Below are 21,368 nucleotides of genomic sequence, written 5' to 3' on the forward strand. Positions count from 1 at the left end.
AGCTCACTCTCATTTCCCAGGCCCCATTTTAGGTCTCCTAGCCCCATTCTTTTCTCTACTATAGTGTTTGGCCTGCAGATTCCATTTGTTGTGAAAAGGCTGATAAGGCCTTCAGGAAAATCAAACCTCCTGGGCTCCAGGACCCTAAGGGGTCTTCTGCAAGTGCAATCATTCCAGAAGCCCATTCTTATGCCCACCTCAGGTTGGGAGCCAAAGGAAAGCCATCTATTCCTGGGTCAGGAAGCACAGACCCCGGTGGGGAAATACAATAGTATGTGCTTGGATTAGATAATGCCTCAGGCTTCATTATGTTTACCTTCCTTATCTTTGGAGAGAGGACAAAGAAAATATATAAAGAAAATGAGCTCTGTGGTTCTCTGTAAATGTAAAATTGACTAAGATTTTCATTGAGAATGTCTGTGCTAAGGAAAGGGAAGCCAATCCACAAGGATTCCCCAGACAACAAATCCAAGAGGATTCTCCCACCCCCAGCCTTGAAGAAAAAATCCTGAATTGTTCTCATGCCAATTTGGTTGTGATATGGTGGCCGCAACTGGTGGCTAGACACAGAGTTCCCAAACCTTCAGGGAAATGGGTGACAGAGGAGATTAGGACAATTCAGAGGCCCTCAGTTCAAATTCTGGCTCCCCACCCCCCCAACTATCAAGACCCTGATCCATAATATGAGGAGGGCAGATACCTAGATTATCAATCCATGAAGGATGTGAGAACAGCCTACTTGCAGGCTGGTGTGACAACTAACTCAGATGGAGGTTAAACTTACTTTCTTCTCCTCCAGCCACTTCAGCACTATATGGAGATGATACACTGGTGTTGGAGTGGCCCTACTCACATACCTGTTTCCCCAGCCGTATCATCATAGGCTTGACTAGACAGCTTCTCACAAGTAAACATGAAAAGCATTGTTATTATTGTCATTATTATTATTATTCAATAACAACAATAATAAACTAAGTCAAAGAGAATCTGTCACCAAATTCTCCATGCAAATGAAATTTTGCTCATCAGGGCTTGCATACAGGGCCTAGTACCCTCTCTAAAGGAAAGAGGCCTTTTGTCAAGGCTTCCCACCCACTGGGGACTAAAGCCCCAGAATGGTGAGGGCTCTCTTCCTAGTATGGTGTTGATGGCTGCAGAGCATCTATGCAATGCAGTCCAGTGCAGTTGAATACAAGCGAATCCAACAAGCATTTATAGCAAATGACCACGAAGAGAGACTGCTCTTCTGATGTCCAGGAGAGAATCATTTTCGTTCTATCTAAGGCTCCACCTTCTACCAGACTACCACTCCCATCAACTCCAGAAAGCTCAAGTCTTAAAGGCATAGGATCTAAAAGTAGAAAAGAGTGAGGTCATCTCTATGGAAGGATGACCAGTTCAGGCCAGACCAGAGCCAACCAGATTCAAAGCTCAGAGAGCCAAGGCTGCGGTGATGCTGCAGTGATGCTGCAGTGATGCCTGGATGTCCCTATCAGCTCCTGGCCTATCAGACCAGTAGCATTTTTTTTCAATTCTGTCTCTGATTCGCTCTCGCCCCGCTGACCCTGTAACGGCATCTGTAGGGAGGAACAATCTTTTCAGAAGATATAGCTGTAGCGCTCTCGAAGGATCCTTCCCTTAGTGTTTTTGAATTACTGCCAAATCTATCCCAGCAAACACAATTAATGCTGTGTGATTCAGCGGGTTGGATAAATTGAAAGCAGCACAAATAATCGACTTCGGACAAGTTGATAGACTGCAGAAAGCTCACGCCTCCGTCCTTTTACAGCTACCTCCCTTCCATTGGCTAATCTGAGTGTGTCTGGATGGCCTTTATCCACAGGGACGCATGGAATTTGAGAGTTGGAAGACGCAACTGCCTAGTCCAAACCATAAATAAAAATAACCTACCATATTATGTACCTGGTAGGTGCTCATGCAGCCTCTGCCTACAGACCCCCAAGGAGGGAGAAACCACCACCCCTTGAGGCAACTGGTGCCACTTTGGGACCACTCTACCAGTTAGGAAGTTAGGTTTTTTTTTTTAATTTGATTTTTTTGTTGTCCCCCACCCCACATACCTCAAGCTTAAATTAGCTTCTTTGTAACTTCCAATCATGTCCTTGTGGGGGGGCGGGGGAACCTAACAGAACAAATCTAATATCTCCTCCATCATCGTGGCTGCTTTTGAAATATTTTAAGAATCTTTCTTTGTCCCCATTGAGGCTTCTGTTCTCCAAGCTAATCGTGTCCACTTCCTTCAACCAGTCCTTCCGTGAAATGATCTCAAGGCACTAAACCATCTTAGTTTCACCCTTCTCTAGAACTGGGATCTGCAAACTACAGCCCATTGGCAAATCTTGCCCCAGGGCCTGCTTTGTGTAACCAGAGCTAAGAAAGGTGTCCTTTAATGTATAAACCATTCTTTTTTTTGTGGGTCAAATGCCCACCCCATGAGACTGTAGTTTGCTGATCCCTCCATTAGACAAGTACCGATTTTTCAGTGCCTTGTGTGAACTTTGGTTCCCACCACTGAAAATAAAAATCAAGATGTGGTCTGATGAGGGCCAAGTACCATTCACTTCTCTATTCCTGGATTATCATTTTCCTTATACTTCTCTCACATAAAGCCACATCAGCTTCCTTTGGGGCACTGGTATAAAGAACAGAGTGGGAATGAGGGAGAAATGTCATCAGAGAGGGATCCACCTGCCCAATTCAAACTAGTGGGAAGAGCCCAGCTCATTGCCCTAATACAGATTTGTTGTTTTATCATTCCTGGTAGGTATTTTGCAACAAAATTCATGGGGAAAGTCTCCTTGCTTTTAGGGCCATCAAGAGATCCCAGTAAAGGAAGCAATCTGCAGCCCATTAAAAGAGTTGGAAAGAAAAGCGGTGGGCAAGAGGATTTGCCTTGTATCAAGGACAAAGAGGGTTGAACCGGATTGCTTCCCATCTATGCCTCCTGGTGTATTGACTCAGGCAGACATCAAGACCAAAAGTAATCACAGCTGGGACAAAATATGGAACAGCATGCCCCACCTCGGCTCCCAAAGCTCAGTGGGCTCCCATCCCATAGGACAGGACAGGCAGGCTCCAGAGAAAGATGGACCATGAGCATTCCCTGCTGGCATCTCTCCTGCTCCTTTAGTAAAGAACTAATGCCAAACCACACCTCCTGGCCCTCTGGCCCACTGCGCATTTTCTCACTGGTCACTTGGCTTCTCCATTACCCCTCACAGGTCCCATTAGGCTAGTTAAGGAGTTATGCTGTATGGGCAATCCCTTCCAACTTCCCTTCCACCTTTTTTTCAAACATCTCTTCACATTGTCTCCCCTCAGTATGAAGCATGCTGTGCAAGAGCCTACAGTTGACTTATTAACATCAACCGTTAACCCTCTCCTGTCCTCACCTCTACTCCCCTTTAGCTCTATCTATTCTGTGTCCGTCAGCCTCTGTGTTTGATTTGCCTTTCACTTTCCAACTCCAAGACCGGTTTTCATTTGTGTTGTTGTTATTATTGTTGTTTAATCCATGACATCCTCTCTTCCTTTTTACCCATGGACTTGTCTCCTCCTTCCCTCATTCACAATCAGACTTAATATTAATTGGGTTTGACAATGTTCCTAGCCTGTTAACTGGAATTTGATGACCATGAGCTCAGCTTGTGAAAGACGCCCTGAATAACGATAAAGTGCATTTTATCAGAGAAATTAAAATTCACTTGTTCTCAGAAAAATGTGCAAATATCTCTCGCATTTGAAAGAGAGAAAAAATGGAGGGGTGTGGTAAAGGGGATTTTGTCAAGGGCTGTGTGGAGAATTTTGTTTTTGCAACATGCCCTGGTTTGTTGACTAGCTTAATTAGGGAGACAAGTCACCAGCATTGACTCAGTAATTACACACACCAATGGAGTTCTATTTTTGAATGTTCTTGTGAATATATCCTAATCACTGTAATTAATGTGGTTGGATACTCAGTTCCTTTGAGATCTAGGCCACTGTTTAATAAACTCCATCTTGTGAAGGGTTGGGCTTGAGTCTGAGAGGTGCTCATTCCCTCCAAGTATTTGGACAGAGCGCGCCTCCAGATGTACCGCCATTCCATTTCTATTGGGCAGCATTGCCGAATTTGAGATCAGATGCCCTTAAGGCCCTGGAAGTTCTCCACATCTGAGCTGTGAGAGTCACCCTTTGAGATTTCAACGTTCGGGAGTTCTTTTGCCAAATGTGACCAACAGTGGAGTGTGTGGTCAACTGCTGGTCAAACGTGACTCATGTTAATGATTTCTTTCTGATGATAAATGATCTCCGTGGCAGGGATGAGGGAAGGCCAAAGACTAGTCCCTTTAAAAACAAGCTGGCATGTTGGCCCAGCCCCCCTTTTCGGGGTCGTAAGTCATTCATTGCATTTTCTCTGACACAATGCCTCAGGGCTTCAAGTGAGGCTGCTTTAGTTTTCCTGACATTCGATCTTACCCTTGAAGACACAGGGTCTTGCCTCGTTGCCTTTGGTAACTACAAGCCAAGCTTATGTTTGCAAATGTTTTTGAGTTTGTCTTTTGTTTTCTTTTTACCTTTTCATTGATTAAAATGCTTTTTGTAAAGCCCGCTGGAATGCAAGGAAGGCCATTGGAAATAAAGAAACGTCAAAGGGGGTCCAGGCAGTGGACCCCGACCATTCATTGCCCTGATGCTTATTCCAGCTGTCTTTGCAAGGGTAACCCACAAAACCAAAAATCTACAATTGTTTTTTTCTTAATCTAACATTTATTACGTATCGTATTTACAATGTCTGTATTTGGCTTGTTTAAAATAATCCCTAAGTATATTTGTAGCTTGCTCTAAACGGAATTCTGTTATTGAGTATTTTGGATTTGAATGGCACCAATCTGCTAAAGTTATTCTCTGTGACTGGTTGCCATATTTTGTTTTGTTTTGTTTTTTCCCCCTGTTCTTTTCTCCTGAGTAGAAATGGTACCACGTAGCATGCCAAATGTTCAGTTTGTTTGCTTTGTCAGAATGCAGAGCATACCTGGTAACGTGTTCTTCTTGTGCCCCTTTCCAGAAGCTGAAGAACTCTACCAGAAAAGAGTGTTGACCATCACTGGCATCTGCATTGCCCTCCTGGTGGTTGGCATCATGTGTGTGGCAGCCTACTGCAAAACCAAGTAAACCCTCTTCCTTGCCTTTCTCTATCTTTAGCCCAGATGGGTAAGAAGGCAGAGAGCTCCTTGGGAGGAGAATCAAGCCCCACCACCCACCCAGTAGCAAAGGGGACTGTGGTTGGTTGCCTTTATTTCTGTTTGTTTTTCTAGCTCTGAACCCTGCCGATTCATAAGGGGCTGTGATCAGCTTGGGGGAAAGGCATGCCTGCACCACCAAATGATGGCTCCTTGAAGTATTTCCTCCTCACCATGGACGTAGCCAGCTCAGGGCTATTGACTCAGCTCTCCCCAAGTGGCGGCCACAGAGACTTTAGAACATGCACGCACACAAACAGAAAATCAGACTATTGAGTTTGTCAACACAAGTGGGGATTCAGTCCTGAGATGGCATCAGCCATTCTCATTCTGCGCTGTTGTGCTGATCACAACAATGACATGGGGGAGGAGGAAAGGAGGCGGAGTATAACTGAAAACAAATGACCTTAAGGGCTCCCTAGGTTCTGTCTTTTTCTGCTTACTTCTGGCTGTTTGGTTTTGGTCCTGACCTAGCATTTCATTGACGTGGAGGAAATCCCCAAGTGAAAATGCCCAGGGATGATGCATATCAACAACTCCTTTGTGACTTAGAATTTTAAAGACCTCCCTGAGTAATTAAAAGTTGAGGGAATTTAGCTCTGGTCACACAGCTAGATTACAGCGGCATTGCTCAAGTAACCATAAGATCATGGCTAGACCTGGAAAGGGTCTTAGAGGATGAGAAATACGAGGGAAGTAAGGCCGACAGAAGTTAAGTACTCTACCCAGGGTCACCTGGGAAGCCATGGTCAGGAGAAGGATTCAAACTCAAATCTTCCCATGTCCAGCTCCAAGACCCTCTATTCACTCCATCAAGACAGCACGCATAATTGAAGGAGCATTTGATTCAGAGTCAGAGGAAATAGGTTCAAATCCTGCTTCTGCTCCCTATATGACCATGGGCAGATCATTTCCTCTTCATGAACCTCAATTCATCATCTGGAAAAGATTAGAATCGATGCCCTCTAGGGTCCCTTACAACCCTGAACCTGTGACTAAATGTTGGCTGCTCACTAAATAAGTTGTGGATTAATTAATTAACTATGTGAAATAACCAGTTACAGATATGGGACTCTGCCCCACATCTATTGACGATTGAGAAAAGACATGACTACCTTGCTATTAAAATACAGTTTTCTAGAATCTGTGTTGAAGTTTTCCAATTCCACTCGATAGGTTCTCAGTGCAGCTGTTTACAGTGTGACTGGTTGCTAGGGCAAAGCACGTCTCCTGAGGGGAAAAGAGAAGGTGGAAGGGTTTGGAAAGCACCATTGGCCAAACTTGAAAAGCCTTGGGCACCATTTTCATTAAGTTTTGTGTCCTCCTCCAAACTGTGCCCGATGATTAACAAACCCAGATTTCCTTCTGGGCCCCCATACTCCAACTCACTCCAAGGCTCAGATACATTCAGATTAAAGGAACCTTCTGCTACATAACAGTGTTCTTCTTTGATAGCACTTTTTTCTATCCCAGTAATGCTTTTCTCAGTGATGTTAGGCCAGCTGTTGGAGGGAAAAATATTCTTGAGTCATATACAGATGACTTTGTGGAATAAAAAAATCTACTTTTCATATCGTAATGTCATGGGCAGGGCATAGCCTCCCCTCTGTCCCCAGGCCCACATTCCTAATGCATTTGTATGATGCTAGAATGAAATATATGATATGACATTATATAATTTCTTAGCAACATGCATCCTGAATACTTCAGAATCATAGCAGATTCAGTTCAAGATAGACATGGTCCAAGCTTCCTCCTTTATAGAGGAGGAAACTGAGGCCTAGATCAGTCAGACCACTTAGGGCCACTGAAAAAGTGAGTGGCACACAAAGGAAGGTTTTGATAGTGCCACGGGAAAAAATGACAATTAACAAGTCTATCTTGTGTGCAGAGCACCTTGGTAGGTGGGGAGGGGCGAAGAGTGGGGAATAGGCCTTTCAGATAAGACCCTGCCCTCATGACACTCACAAAATAAGAAAGGGCTAAAACATTAATAGATACACCAGCATCAAAACCACCAGTGCATTAGAGGTAGAAAGCAGAGTCCTTATGGAGGGATCAGAGAATCACATTTAGAAATGGAAGAGATTCTAAGAGGCTGTCTGGTACAACCCCATCATTTTACAGATAAAGAAACAACCTCACAGAAGTTAAATAATTTGCCTGAGTTCACATAGCTCATAAGGCATAGTAAAGGAAATGAAAGTTCTCTTTCAAGTTTGCCAGATACGATATCAATCTTATTCCGACCCGTGAGTTGTGGAGGGGATCCTTTTTGGGGTACAAGTTAGTGTAGATGACATTTGAGGCCTCTTCTGCTCTGAAATTCTCCAAGATTATGTGACCTGAAACAATAATTCTCATTAGACTGATTTGTCCTTAAAAATTCTTTGGCATGCCTTGTCTATGATAAAGCATACCTTGTAAGATCAGCGGCGGTTCTGCCCATCTTGACATAACCTCATGGGACTTACAGTTGGAAGAGTCCTTAGAGATCATCTGGAGAAACCCTCCCATCATACAGTTGCATAAACTGAGGGATCAGGAAGGGAAGTAACTTGCCTAGGATACACAGGCACTAAGTGTCAGACTTAGCATTCAAACACATGACCTTTACTCCAAATCCAATATTCTTTCCATTTCACTCTGTCTTTTCTCTCTTATCAATACCAGTGAAGACAATACCATTGATCAGGGCCTAGTGAGCAAGGATACGTGAGCTACTCAAGGAGGCTCGTTAGTATCCAAGGATTTGTAAAGACTTCTACCTCCTCAGGCTTCTTAGCCCTTTAGCTCTCTTTTCTGGAGCTGCCCCCATAATTTGACACCCTTGCTTGATAGACACAAGACGCTGCTAACTTACCAGAGAGAAAGGAGTGATTTGACTGTGCTGAGAAGTGCCCTGTGCTCCTCCTTTGACTAAAAACCAATTCTGTCCTTCGTGCGCAGGAAGCAGCGAAAAAAACTTCATGACCGGCTGCGGCAGAGCCTTCGTTCGGAGCGCAACAATATGGTGAACATGGCCAATGGGCCTCACCACCCCAACCCGCCCCCGGAGAACATGCAGCTGGTCAATGTAGGTCGCCTGAGCTCCGAGAATGAATCGTGAGGGATGCTGCCCAAATGGGCTACACCTTGAGTTCATTCCATACAGGGTTTAGCCTCCAGGAATGTGGAATTTCTCCAGGAGGGAATAACAGGAACATTTTTTCAAGTGCTTTTGGTTTATGATAATATAAACATGTTTCCTCTTCCAGCTTGATTCATGAACTGGTTGAATAATAAGGTCAAGATTTGTGTTCCTTTTGATAGAGGGCATGAGTATTCTGCCTACTTATTTCATCTGGAAGATGATGATAAAGGAAAAGAACCATAACCATAGTGGCCCTTGGCCATGAGGATAGCATGCTGTGGAACCAGGGAACCTGGGAGACCTGGGTTCAGATCCCACATCTGACATTTACTGACAGTATGGTTCTAGGCACCTTACTTGATCTCCATGTGCCTCCAGCAATAGCCTTCCCAGGATATGAATCTAATAGGTCATAGACTTCGGGGCAGTGGTGGAAGAGCTAACCACACTTTGAGATCCCATGCTGACAAAATCCTTATGAACTGGGTGGCACAGTGGCTAAAAGCATTGGTCTTGAAGACAGGAAGACCTACGTCTGACTCCTGCCTCAGACACTTACTGGCTGGGTGACCCTAAGAAAGCTGTTGAATTTCTCTGAGCCTTTGTAAAGTGGGCATAAAAATAGGGCACACTTTGTAGGGTTGTTGTGAGGGTCAAATAAGATCACATATGAAATGCTTTGTAAGCCTTAAATCACTGTATAAATGTTCTTTTACTGATATGTAACAATACAAAAACCCAAAAAGGAAAATCTCAAGCCTTCCTGACTCTAATCCAGCACTTGGAATCTAGTAAGCTAGGTGGTAGAGTGGTTAGAGTATTGGACTTGGAATCAGGAAGAATTGAGTTCAAATCCTGACTCAGATACTTACTGACTATGTGGGAACCTAGGCAAGCCTCTGTCTCTTTCAGTTCCCTTATCTGTAAAATAAAGGTAATACTAATACCTATCTCCCAGGCTTGTTGTAGGGATAAAATGAGGCAATATTTGTAAAGTGCTTTGCAAACCTTAAAGCACTATATAAAATGTGAGCTATTAATGATAATAATAATAATAATAATGATAATAATAATAATAACTTTATCCACTGTGTCACCCAGTTGCCTAGCCCATCTAATGATGACCTTAAGAACTGAATTTCATGGGAGAATAAAGAAGTAGAGAAGCAGTAAGATAGTGGAAATAGCCAAGAATTTGAGTTAAGAGACTGGACAAAACCTTAAGGTGTTAGCAGAATGTGACCTTGGATGTGAATTCTCTAATCCTCAGTTCTTATATTTGTGAGACTGGGATGACATAAGGAATACTATGCTACAAGTAGTCTGCAGAAGGTTGAAAAGGTTTAAAATAGCTATTATGATGGGTACGGTTTGGTCAGGTTTAAAACAATTACCTTGTTGCAGTGAGGGCTCAGCTGAGGTTGTATAACATAAATTTCTAGTCAAACCACTCAACATGGTTCAGTAAATATCTCCAGCACATGAATTTTAGCAGTAATTTAGTAACAAAAGAGGTAGATGTTGAGAGAAATCAAAGGTTGGGGAATGTCAAGGTGGGATTAGGATTGAGACAAGATGATAAGGTCTTTGAGAGTGAAGGATAGTGTAGAGTTGAACCAGTTCACCAAGAGGCGGAGATGGGAAGGAAGGAGAGTATAATCATGTAGGGACGATGTCCTGTGAAAGAACAAAGGGGTGGTAGAAATAGAAGTCACAGTGAAGTGATATACAGAAATAGGGATCATAAACTTTTGAAAATATGGCATGATATTAGGTTATGATAAGATTAATTAATTTTGGAGTTCATGAATATGAAAGTGGAGCACCTCTGGTTAATGATAAGATCACAATTTTCACCATCTCTGTGACTGAGGTTAAGTTAAGGAGTACATCACAGGAACCGAGTAGATTGAGGAACTGGGAAATCAAGGTGTTTCAGGTAATATCAGTATGTATATTGAAGTCCTTAGTATTAGGCCATGAAATGAGGTAGAGAGAAATACAGTAGGCCAGGCATTGAACTCATTGAGAAAGGAAGGAGAATGTTGTTAAATAATAGCCACTAGGATCTGGATTGAGTGATGAATTTAAAGTGCGAATCTCAAAGGAAGACAGATTGCTAAGTGGTGGTGATGGAAAGAGTACAGAAGTGGCAATGGGAAACAAGGAATGACTTCATACAACTAGTTAGTGTCAGAGGCAGGATTCAAACCTTGATCTCCTAATTTAAAGTTTAACAGCATTTCTAAGTTTTTTCCCGAAATGTGTACACTCAAAATGTGTTTTCTTTTTTTTATTTCACTAATCCAAGGCTATACCCAAAGCTTCCACTTGTTTTCTCTTTGTCTCTCTAGCAGTACGTATCCAAGAACATCATCTCTAGTGAGCACGTCATTGAACGAGAGACAGAGACATCATTCTCCGCTAGTCACTGCACCTCGCCAGCTCATCACTCCATGGCTGCCACCCAAACACCCAGCCACAGGTATAAAGATTCACTAAAATGACCAAGCCTTAGATAGACTTTTGTGGTTATTATCTTCATTAAAAAAATAAATAAATGAATAAACAGACTCTGAAAAAAAATGCGCTCCCACAAGAGTCTGACCCTTTTCTATTTGTAGGGAAAATATTGTCCCTTTACAGCAGGGTCTTGAAACCCACATAGGTGTTTGACACTATTTTTTCTTGCATAGTTGCCTTACTCCAATCATAGAATTGTAGGATTTAGAGCTATAAAGAGACCTTAGAAAAATACCATGTAGTCATGCCTCCTTATTTTAGAGAAGATAAAAACCTGAATATAGACCCAAGACTTCTGACCAAGATCTTGTGTATTTTGACACTGGGCTGGAAGAAAAATGTTCTAATATATAATTCAATTTGCAGAAAGATCCAAGACCTGAGTACTTCTGGTTGTTGTTTTCATTGTTGTTATTGCTATTGATGTTGTTATTATTACTGGCATTTCTATAGCACTTTAAGGTCTTCAAAGTGCTTTACCTATGTTATATCATTTGATTTTCACAACTCTGTAAGGTAGGTGCTATTATTGTGTCCATGTTAAAGATGAAGAAACTAAGGCTCAGAGAGTTTATGTGACTCGCCTAGAGTCACACAACTAATAAGTTTTGGAGGCAAGATTTGAATACAGGTCTTCCTGACTCAAAGAGCAGCACTAATGGAATCACTAGTTAGGACTGAGGTCTTGATTATTGGCCCAGGGCCAGAGAACTGCTTAGCCTTGGTTATGCATTTTTTTTAATTCAAGTGTTTCAACTGCATCGTGTTCTTCAAGGCTGGGCCAACAGTAGTACTCAAGCTCTCATAGACTGTTTTCTAGCTGTAAGATTATGGTTCATAGGATCAAAGCTCATTAGTTTAGTGCTAAAAAGGACCTTAGAAGCCATCAAAGTCAATCCTGTCATTTTACAAATAAGGAAACTGAGACCCAAATAAGTGATTTGTTTGGGGTCCCACAAGTTGTATGGTTTTAAGCTATAATTTGAACCCAGATCTCCCTGACCTCAAGTTCAATGCTGCAAACTCCAAGACAACATTACTATTATTCAAGGTCTATCCTAAGAAAGGACACTAAAGTTTATCACTGTCCAAAGTTGCACACCAGGTCATAAAATTCTTGACCATAGTACCTCCTAAAGAAAGGTCATCTAAAGCATGAAGGGAATATGATCTCTCTCATGAGATGGAGTATTCCCCCGAGGCTGTCCTTGGGCTTTGGAAGATGTAAAGGCAAGCACTACTGCTTTGTCCCACCAAGAGATTTGGGGAGAGTTTTCTACAAGTTTGGGGTTACTCTTCAAAGCTGGCTCCAGGAACAAAAGGATTCCCCCAGTGATGCCTCTAGCTGATGATTTTAGCAAAATTACTTTACTGGTGAAGTAGTAGAAACTCTATGAACATCCACCAATACTCCAATAATAATAATAATGATAACAATAATAATAATAATAATAATAATAACTAGCATTTATGTAGTGCTTTTACGAAAGTGCAAAACACATTCAAAAATGCTGTCTCATTTGATCCTCACAACAACAATGTATTAGGTGTTATTGCTATTCCCATTTTGGATATCAGGAAAATGAGGCTCAGATAGGTCAATGACTTGCCCAAGGTCACATAGAAAGTATCTGAGAGAAGATTTGAACTCAAACCCACCTGATGCCAAGTCTAGCATTCCATTCACTTTGCCATGTAGATGCCCACTCCAGGACTCTGGATCTGTCTGAGCGCACCGAACTTCTGAATTTGGGTGATGACAATCACCTAGAGAGAGCTTTGTAGTATGATAAGGAAAGTGATGCTCTAAAAGGGTATGGAGAGGCAGCAGGATATCTTGGAGAGAGTGCTGAACCTGGAGCCTGAACTGAATTCAAATCCTCCAACAGATACAGATTAATTGTGTCATGGTGGGGCAAGTTCACAAGATTTTAGGACCATTGATTTTGAGCTAGAAGGGAACTTTGACATCATTGAGTCCAGCCCCCTCATTTTACAAAGGAGGAAACTAAGGCTCAGAGAAGTTAAGTTACTTGTCCAAGGTCACATGGTTAGTAAGTGCCTGCAGTAGTCATTAGTCAGTCAACTTGCATTTCTGAAGCATTATGTCTCTGGCACTCCATGCTAAGCAGGGAGAGGAAGAAGGGAAAAAGGAAACAAACAAAAGATAAACTCAAGTCTTCCTGAATTGCAGTCCAGTGCCCTATTCTATCTAGTTGCTTAGCCACTAAGAACTTTGGGTTCTTCATCTGTAAAATGGAGGTTTGGGGTGACAAAAGTATCATATAAATATGATTATTTATTTATTATACAGTTATTCGAGGAACAGAGTCTTTTTGGAATCTAGGTACTCGCCCTTCTGTCCCACCCCCTAGTGTTATTCAGGTAGGCAAACTCGCCTCATTCTGAGTTCCACTTGAGAACAGAATATGAGGAAGAGAGTCATGGGTATTAGACTTTGGAAAGAAGTATTATATAATTTCACTTGATTGTGTTTTTTTTCTTGTCTACCATTTGAAAGTCTTTTTTCCCCTCTCTCACTGTTTGCTCTTTTTTTCCCATAGCTGGAGTAATGGGCACACAGAAAGCATTGTCTCTGAAAGCCACTCTGTGCTCGTGATTTCATCCATAGAAAACAGTAGGCACACCAGCCCAGCTGGGGGCCCTAGAGGACGTCTTAATGGCATGGGAGGTCCCCGAGATTGTAACAGCTTCCTCAGGCATGCCCGAGAGACCCCTGATTCCTACCGAGACTCTCCTCACAGTGAAAGGTAAAACAGAAGGGCAAAGCTACCTGCAAAGGAGAACCCCCGTAAGAGAATCACAGTAAGAACCCACTGTCTCATTGAAGGGCACTTCCTGGGGAGCAGTAATGAGCCAGGAGGTGCATGCTGGCCCCCTGTTAGATAAGACTATTTCCTCTGCTTCCATATACTTCTTACCTTAGGAATCTTAGCACAGGGGCAAAGAAGATAGGGGGAGGAGGAGCCTTAGAGATTATCTGGTCTAACTGTCTCACTTGACATATGGGAAGAGTGATGTCCAGTGAAAAGTAAGTTGTCCAAGGTCCAAGAATTGGCAGAACTAGAATCAAAGTCAGGTCAGAGGATCAAAGAACCTCTCAGTAGGAAGGGAGGTGAGAGCCCATCTAGCCCAATCTATGCTGAAACAAGTGTTCCCTTGACAATGGACCAGGCCAGTGACCATTCATGGAATTCATTCGTCTTTCTATTTAGTAACCCCATACAGCTTTGCTCACAGATGGAGTAAACATGAAGTGAATAATTAAAAAAAAAAACATTCTAACAACTACTATATAGCAGCATGGCCCCAGCTTTGCCCAGACTTCACAACCTATCTATGGACCTGTACTGAGCTCAAGAGTTTGAGGATGCATTTCAAGGGGTCCAGGCCTAACTAACTGCTCCTAATCTCTCTAGGAGTGAGCAAGAAGATTCATGCCCCAGGCCACCATTCCCAAATGATGTCCCAATGTACACATGACTTTCAGGAATATCAAGTCAGCTGAGGGAACTCATCCTTTGGAGCCACTTGGCTCTTCCTTGTGGCACAGAAACCTGTCCTTGGGAGACTTCTTGGTTCAGGAGGGAGTTCCTCTAGAAACAGTGCTCAGGCCCTAACCTCTCCTGCCTTACCAACCCACAAAAGCAAGCTCTTACCTAAAAGTAGGGAGCCTTGAGAACTGAGCCAGATTGGTTCCTCTCCATCGTGATTACTATCTTTACTTCTTTGGCCTTCAACTTCCCTGTCTCCTCTCTCACAGTTCCCAAGCCAATTTATTCATTGGCACTCATCCCCCAAACATGTGGAATCTTCTCATCTCTGATTTTCTACACGGGGCCTGCAGAGCAGGCCTGTTCTTGCTTCTCCAACTTCCATCATAGAAGATCCCAGGTCATTGGGAGATATTCCCCATGCTTTGCCTCACAACCGTATGATGAAAAATCCCAAGAATGTCCGTGCCATTTTCAGTTAGTTGCTCAATCAATGAACCCAGTTGTCTTTACAGACACTGTTGTAGGTGTGGTTCTCTATCACAATGACCACTACCACCAAGGTTGCCCCCTGGAGAAAACTTGGGTTCCAGCAGCTTAGGGCTTAGGAAGTTGAGTGTGAGCCACAAAAGGAGACAGAATGGAAGGAAGAAAGATTCCATGAAGGTGTGAAATCATCTTTTCGTTCATTACTCTACTTGGCCAAGTCTCGTAGCTTTCACTAGCCCTTTTCCTTCATGACTGGGGCAGGGGGAGCTTTTCTTACCCAGCTTACAATGTCATCTTTTGCCCATAAAACCTAATGTAACCAGAGAAAATTCTGTCTTCTCAAGCTAATCCCCAAGGTTTTCCAAGCATTGGAGAAGCTGGGATGTTGACTTTGTCCAAGCAGTCCATCTTTATCCTTATTAGACAATGGCACTGCCTACCTCTTATCTATGCAGAAGCTTCAGCATTTGGTACAATAATAATAATAACAATAACAATTCATATGACATCATGAGGTTTGCAAAACACTTTACAAATTTCTCATTTTATCCTCACCAAAACCCTGGGACAGGTGCCAATATTGTCTCCATTTTGTAGATGAGGAGACTGAGGCAGATAGAAGTTAAATGACTTGCCCAGAGTTACACAGCTATCAAGTATCTGAGGCAAGCTTTGAAACCAGGTCTTTCTGCCTCCATATTTAGCACTCTATCTACCACATCACCCAGCTGCCTCTACTATATAGACTTGTTAGTTCTGGGTCTTCAGACCAGATTGAAGCCACTAGATATTTATTTTTCCTACATTGGTCTCTGGTCTTTTCCCCAGGATGAGCTTTTATCTTCATCAGACCTATAGATTTTCTCATGTGCTTATCATGGCTGAATGAATAATTTTTATACGATGCTAGCCACTGATATCAGAGCTCCTGTGTTCTGCCCTTTTGTGGACTCTTAACTTTCCTCAAAGTGATCTACTCTCTATCTTTCTGATTTCATTTTCAAGGTAGCAGTTTCAGAAATACCTTTCACTGAGCCATTCCTTAAAATGATCCCCCCTCCCAACATGGAGGCTAATGGTTGCAGTAGTATGTTCACTCTTCTCACTGCCCTTTCTTTTTCCTGGATTGAGGGTCCTTGATCTACATTCAACACATGCTCCTCTTTTCTGCCATCCCCCCAACTCACATGATGTCATCCTTCTTGTCTAAATGAAGTCTTTCCCTTATACTGGTTACCTGTAGGGCTTCTCATGTCATTTATGGGGATGTGTTTTAAACCAGAACTTTGCTAGCAACCTAAAGTTGTTTTAAAGACAGGCAGAGTTTGGAGTAGCTGCTATACAATGGATTTCCATGTTACTATCCTAAAAGGTCAGAAATCTGGAGCCTTAGTTTTTAAGTACTTTACTTGATGACCTGTGTTCTGAGCTTGGATACTACCATTCAATCTCACATCAGCCTCCATCTGAATCGACAAATACCATGTAGGAAGGTACTAGGATTCTTTTTCCTGTCTACATATGATCACACCTTTCAGGTTTGCAGGCTTCCCCATAGACATTGGTATGAAGGCTCAGGTGGACAGCTAAGACTTTCCCCAATGATCTAGTGACTGAGCTCAAGTCTGCAAAGGTACACTTTGATGTGGGAATGAAAGGAAAACTCCCTTCACACCATGTGGTCACCATTTGGCAATAGATGATGGATAAGTTTAACCTAAATCAATGCCTTGGACAGAGCTATAGCAAGGGTGAGGGAGGAGAGGAGTTCTCTTCAGATACACAAAGAAACCCCCAAGGAAGGGCATAATTGTATCATCTTGCCTCAAGTGCAAATATCTGTAGCTGTAATGCAGAAGAGAGTTGAATTAGAAATCCCACCTCAGCCCCTTCCTGTCTGGGTGAGCCTAGTTCACCTCTAGGCACCCGAATATCCTCATCCATAAAAGGAGTAGTTTGGACCTGCTCACTTCTAAGGTCTTTTCCAATTTTCAATCTATCAATCTATCATATCAGAGTGGCCTATGAACTTCCCCTTGTTGAAGATGGTCTATGTTGTCCTTCTCTTTGGACAAGGTATTTAACAATAATGGCTAGCATTTATTTGGTACTTTAAGTTTTTTGCAAAGCACTTTACGAATAGTCTCATTTGATACAAGCCTTTGCCGAAAGGCAGAACTTCATAGCTGAAATAAGTAGACATGAGACACACAGATCCAAATGTCAGTAGACCTAACTCTCAGGAACTCATCCTGTAGCTTCTTCTCTAGTTCCTTATAAGGCTTGTCTCTCAGAATGGCATACTGAGACCATGCCCATTGGAAAATAATTCTCATCATGCTTCTCTTTTCCCAATTTAAAGTTGTTTCGATATAAAATTTGAAAGATTTTACTGAGTATTTAGACCCAGTTGCTTTGACTGTAATTGAACTCAATAACCATTTATTAAGCGTTGGATTACGTACAAATCTATGCTAAATGCTAGGGGGAAAGAGGTATTGGGAGATACATTGTGTACCCAGATAAGTAAATAGGAGTGGATTTGAGTATAGAATTCATTCTTTGTAAATGGGGAGAATAGCCTCAACTCTATCTAATGACGTACCCCAGGGGCACCATACCTGTAATCCTGATGTTTGAAAAACTGAAAAATTAATAGAATTGCTCCTCAGGCTAAGTAGCTAATGTTCAAAATTCCCATTTCCCAAGTTTCCCCCAAACTCTTCTGTCTGTATTCATTCCCTCCGTATTTATTGGAGTTTTGTGTGTGTGTGCTCTTACAGATATGTATCAGCAATGACTACCCCAGCTCGCATGTCACCCGTAGAATTCTACATGCCAAGCTCCCCTAAGTCACCTCCTTCTGAAATGTCTCCACCCATATCAAGCTTGACAGTGTCCATGCCATCTGTGGCAGTCAGCCCCTTTGTGGAAGAAGAGCGGCCTCTGCTCCTGGTGACACCTCCACGCCTTCGGGAGAAGAAATATGATCACCACCCCCAACAATTCAACTCCTTTCACCACAACCCGGTTCATGAGAGCAATAGCCTCCCCCCTAGCCCTTTAAGGATCGTGGAGGATGAGGAGTATGAGACTACCCAGGAGTATGAGACCACCCAGGAGTATGAGCCAGCGCAAGAGCCCACAAAGAAACTCGTCAACAGCCGGCGGACAAAAAGAACAAAGCCTGATGGCCATATTTCTAACAGGTTGGACAGCGACACAAGCTCTGAGAGCAATAACTCGGAAAGTGAAACAGAAGATGAAAGAATAGGCGAAAATACACCTTTCCTGAGTATACAGACGCCGCTGGCCGCTGGCTTAGAGTCGGCCCCTGCCTTCCGCCTGGCTGACAGTAGGACTAACCCAACCAGCCGCTATTCCACTCAGGAGGAATTCCAGGCCAGGCTGTCCAGTGTAATAGCTAATCAAGACCCTATTGCTGTATAAAACCTAAATAAACACATAGATTCACGTGTAAAACTTTATTTTATATAACGAAGTATTCCACCTTAAATTAAACAATTTATTTTATTTTAGCAGTTCTGCAAATAGAAAACAGGAAAAACTTTTATAAATTAAATCTATGTATGTAAAAATGTGTTATGTGCCATATGTAGCAATTTTTTACAGTATTTAAAAATGAGAAAGATATCAATGGTGCCTTTATGTTCTGTTGTTATGTTGAGAGCAAGTTTGTCCAGTTACCGTGATTGCTGTTCCACAGTATTTCTGCAAAATTTCCCATGGTCAGTTTTCCTGGCTTTTTGTACATTATATCATCATGTTGAATGGATGTAGGATCCATAAGACTTATCACTGTTCCTCCCTTGGCTTATAGTCAGAGCCCAAGTGAGTAAGACTTATGTTGGTTCACCCGTCCAAGCACCATCCTCCTTTGGTAGGAAGTTTTCTTTGCTATCAGGCTTTACAATGAGTTATGTCTACTTTGTTGGCCAAAGGCTCGTTTCACTGAGCATGGAAATAATAGTAGGTCCAGCAGCATGCTTCTAAGAATTATAGGAGAAAACTACATCAAGTCACCTTCAAAGGCAGGAAAGAATCTTATAATTTAAAACATAAAGAAATGAACATTATTATTATTCAGAAGGAAACTTATTCTTACTAGGATCTATCCCTTCTTTCCCTCCTTCCCTTCCTTCCTTTCTTCCTCCCTTCCTTCCTTCCCTCCTTGTTTCCTGCCTGCCATCTTCCTTCCTTCCCACAGAGAGCAATGGCTCTTATCATTTCTTAAGGAATGGGGTCTTGTCCATTAAAATGAACCCAACTCTTGATAAGAATGCTTGCTCACACTTGCTCTCAGTTTCTGGGGGAATGAAGTAGCACTCAGTCCAAAACCAAACCCTAAACAATAAAAGTACAATCATTTTTGACCTGAAATTAATGATTGGTGATAACTTCTCAGCTTAAAGTGGGGGGGGGGGGCACTAAAGAATAGAAAGTCCTAAACAAATAATAGATTCTAGCATGATGCCTAAGTGATATGGAGGATGAAGTGATGAAACATGACCTATATAGTGACATTTGTGAGAATATTCCCTTGCTCAAGAGGTTAAGATGAGTAGACTTATAGAAAATACAAGACAAAGAGTGATGCTAAGCTAACAAAAAGCATAATTTGACTGAAATGGTAGACAATTTTGCTGCTAGCTCTCTTGCCATTATCCCCCCCTATCATTTTTTTTTTCTAATGAACATTGGATTGAGCCAGCCCCCAATTATGCATGTTGATTTTTGTCAAGAATCTGCAAATGTGCATGTGACATGTGACACCCTTGCACAGGTGGTGGCTTATCACTGAAGTTGTTCTGGTGTTGAGAATGCAGCACCTTTCAATATAAGCCCCCAGCTAGACCCTAGAATATTAGGACGGTGAGATATCAGCATCCTAACCTGAAGTGGCCTATCAAGTCCATGGCTAATTAATGTCTTCTGTCACCTAGGTCCTTTGCATATAGACCATGAATTCCTCTTACCACCTTCATCTAGTTTCTTCACTCCTCATACCCTGGCACAAAGCAGATCCTCGGATGGGGCTCAGTTTTGCATGTGCTCCTGGAGTGTCAACAGAAGAATGGCTGTAGGTATTAACATTCTGAATAAATGTTCATTTCAGGGAGACAAGTGGGATCACAAACATCCATGTGCCTTGTTCTACACCTTTTGGGGCTAATCCAAGCTCACAGCTCCCCTCTGCATTTAAAGGGAGCCCTACTTAGAATGGGGCCACAACAGGGAAAAACAAAAACAATGGATTCTTAGTGGCTTCAGAGTACTGTGGAGAAAATTTCAACCTAAAGCCAGTAAGGACTCCAGGAGAAGAGTCAAATCCTATGGTCAGGAAATATACATGATGAGATTTCATTTGGAGGTGAATTAAATTTGTGTACTCACTCAAACCAATAAAACAAATACAGTGACACAAGGGGCTGAGATGGAAAGAAAGAAAATATAAATGCTTTGGTCATGTATTTTGGATAGGGAAAGAAGGCTGAGCACAGAATTACCCAGAAAAGCAGCTCAGGTAGCAACTAACCATGTCATTAAAGTATTGTAGAGCTTTTGCCAAGCTAAGGAGATGGCATACAGCAAGGTCTTAAAATCAGCCCAAATTGCTAGAATCTTCTCTCCTTTGCTTTCTGCATCCCACTTTCTCTTTGCTCAACAGCATCTCTGTTGGTTTGCCCATCATGTTTCCTTGGACATACAGATTCAGCTGCACTAAGGGCATTGGACCTTGAAAACATGAAAGATTTTGATAGGAAAAAAAAAGATTAACCCTAAAGATTACCACCCCTAACTCCTTCAGTGATGCCTTGGCAGGATCTGGCAAATGTTTTGCTCATTCCCATGAGGGATTTCCTAATACTACCTTAGACCTTAACAGGCTGCATCAAAGCCCTAGATCATTGTGATCATACTAATGCTTGTGCCCTGGATATACCAGCCAGTAAACCCAGGCTGAAGTCCATTTAGTTCTCCTTCCAAGGATAACATCAGAGCTCCCAAATTGCCAAACTGCCTAGAATATTAGGATGGTGAGATATCAGCATCCTAACCTGAAGTGGCCTATCAAGTCCATGGCTAATTAATGTCTTCTGTCACCACAATCTCTTGAAAAAGGCAAGGTGATTGATCCTGCTGCAAGCATAGAGGTCACCCCCAGGGTCATCAGGGTGACCCTGTGATGCTCACTTGCTGTTTTACTCTTTCTTTTCTCTTATAACAAGCTCCGTGCAGCAACCATCTGCACAGGGAGAGAGAAAGGACCAGCATCTCTGGGTTGCATCACCTATCCCCATACTCTGTGTCAATGCAATTTGCATGGGACCTCAATAAAACTTGCTCCTTTGGAATTTATTGTAACTGTACCAATCCCATTAGGGATTACTCAATCAATAAAAACACTTATTACACATCTACTGTGTGCAGAGCATACAGTAG

The 21,368-nt window shown here is 42.4% G+C and overlaps 1 protein-coding gene across 6 annotated transcripts in view; it reads left to right on the forward strand.

Annotated features, from left to right (window-relative positions):
* Positions 1–19,348, forward strand: part of NRG1 (neuregulin 1) — a 792,976-nt gene extending 773,628 nt beyond the window's left edge. For all 6 annotated transcript variants that reach the window (XM_027853664.1, XM_027853666.1, XM_027853665.1 and 3 more), the window contains 5 exons: positions 5,069–5,171; positions 8,193–8,319; positions 10,731–10,861; positions 13,464–13,670; positions 17,687–19,348. In XM_027853664.1, coding sequence (XP_027709465.1) covers positions 5,069–5,171; positions 8,193–8,319; positions 10,731–10,861; positions 13,464–13,670; positions 17,687–18,353 — 1,235 coding nt within the window. In that variant the 3' untranslated portion in view covers positions 18,354–19,348. The remainder of the gene's footprint in view (positions 1–5,068; positions 5,172–8,192; positions 8,320–10,730; positions 10,862–13,463; positions 13,671–17,686) is intronic.
* The last annotated feature ends 2,020 nt before the right edge of the window (positions 19,349–21,368 follow it).

This window comes from Vombatus ursinus, unplaced genomic scaffold (genome assembly GCF_900497805.2).
Source record: "Vombatus ursinus unplaced genomic scaffold, bare-nosed wombat genome assembly UNPS02010193.1, whole genome shotgun sequence".
In the NCBI taxonomy this organism is placed as follows: Eukaryota; Metazoa; Chordata; class Mammalia; order Diprotodontia; family Vombatidae; genus Vombatus; species Vombatus ursinus.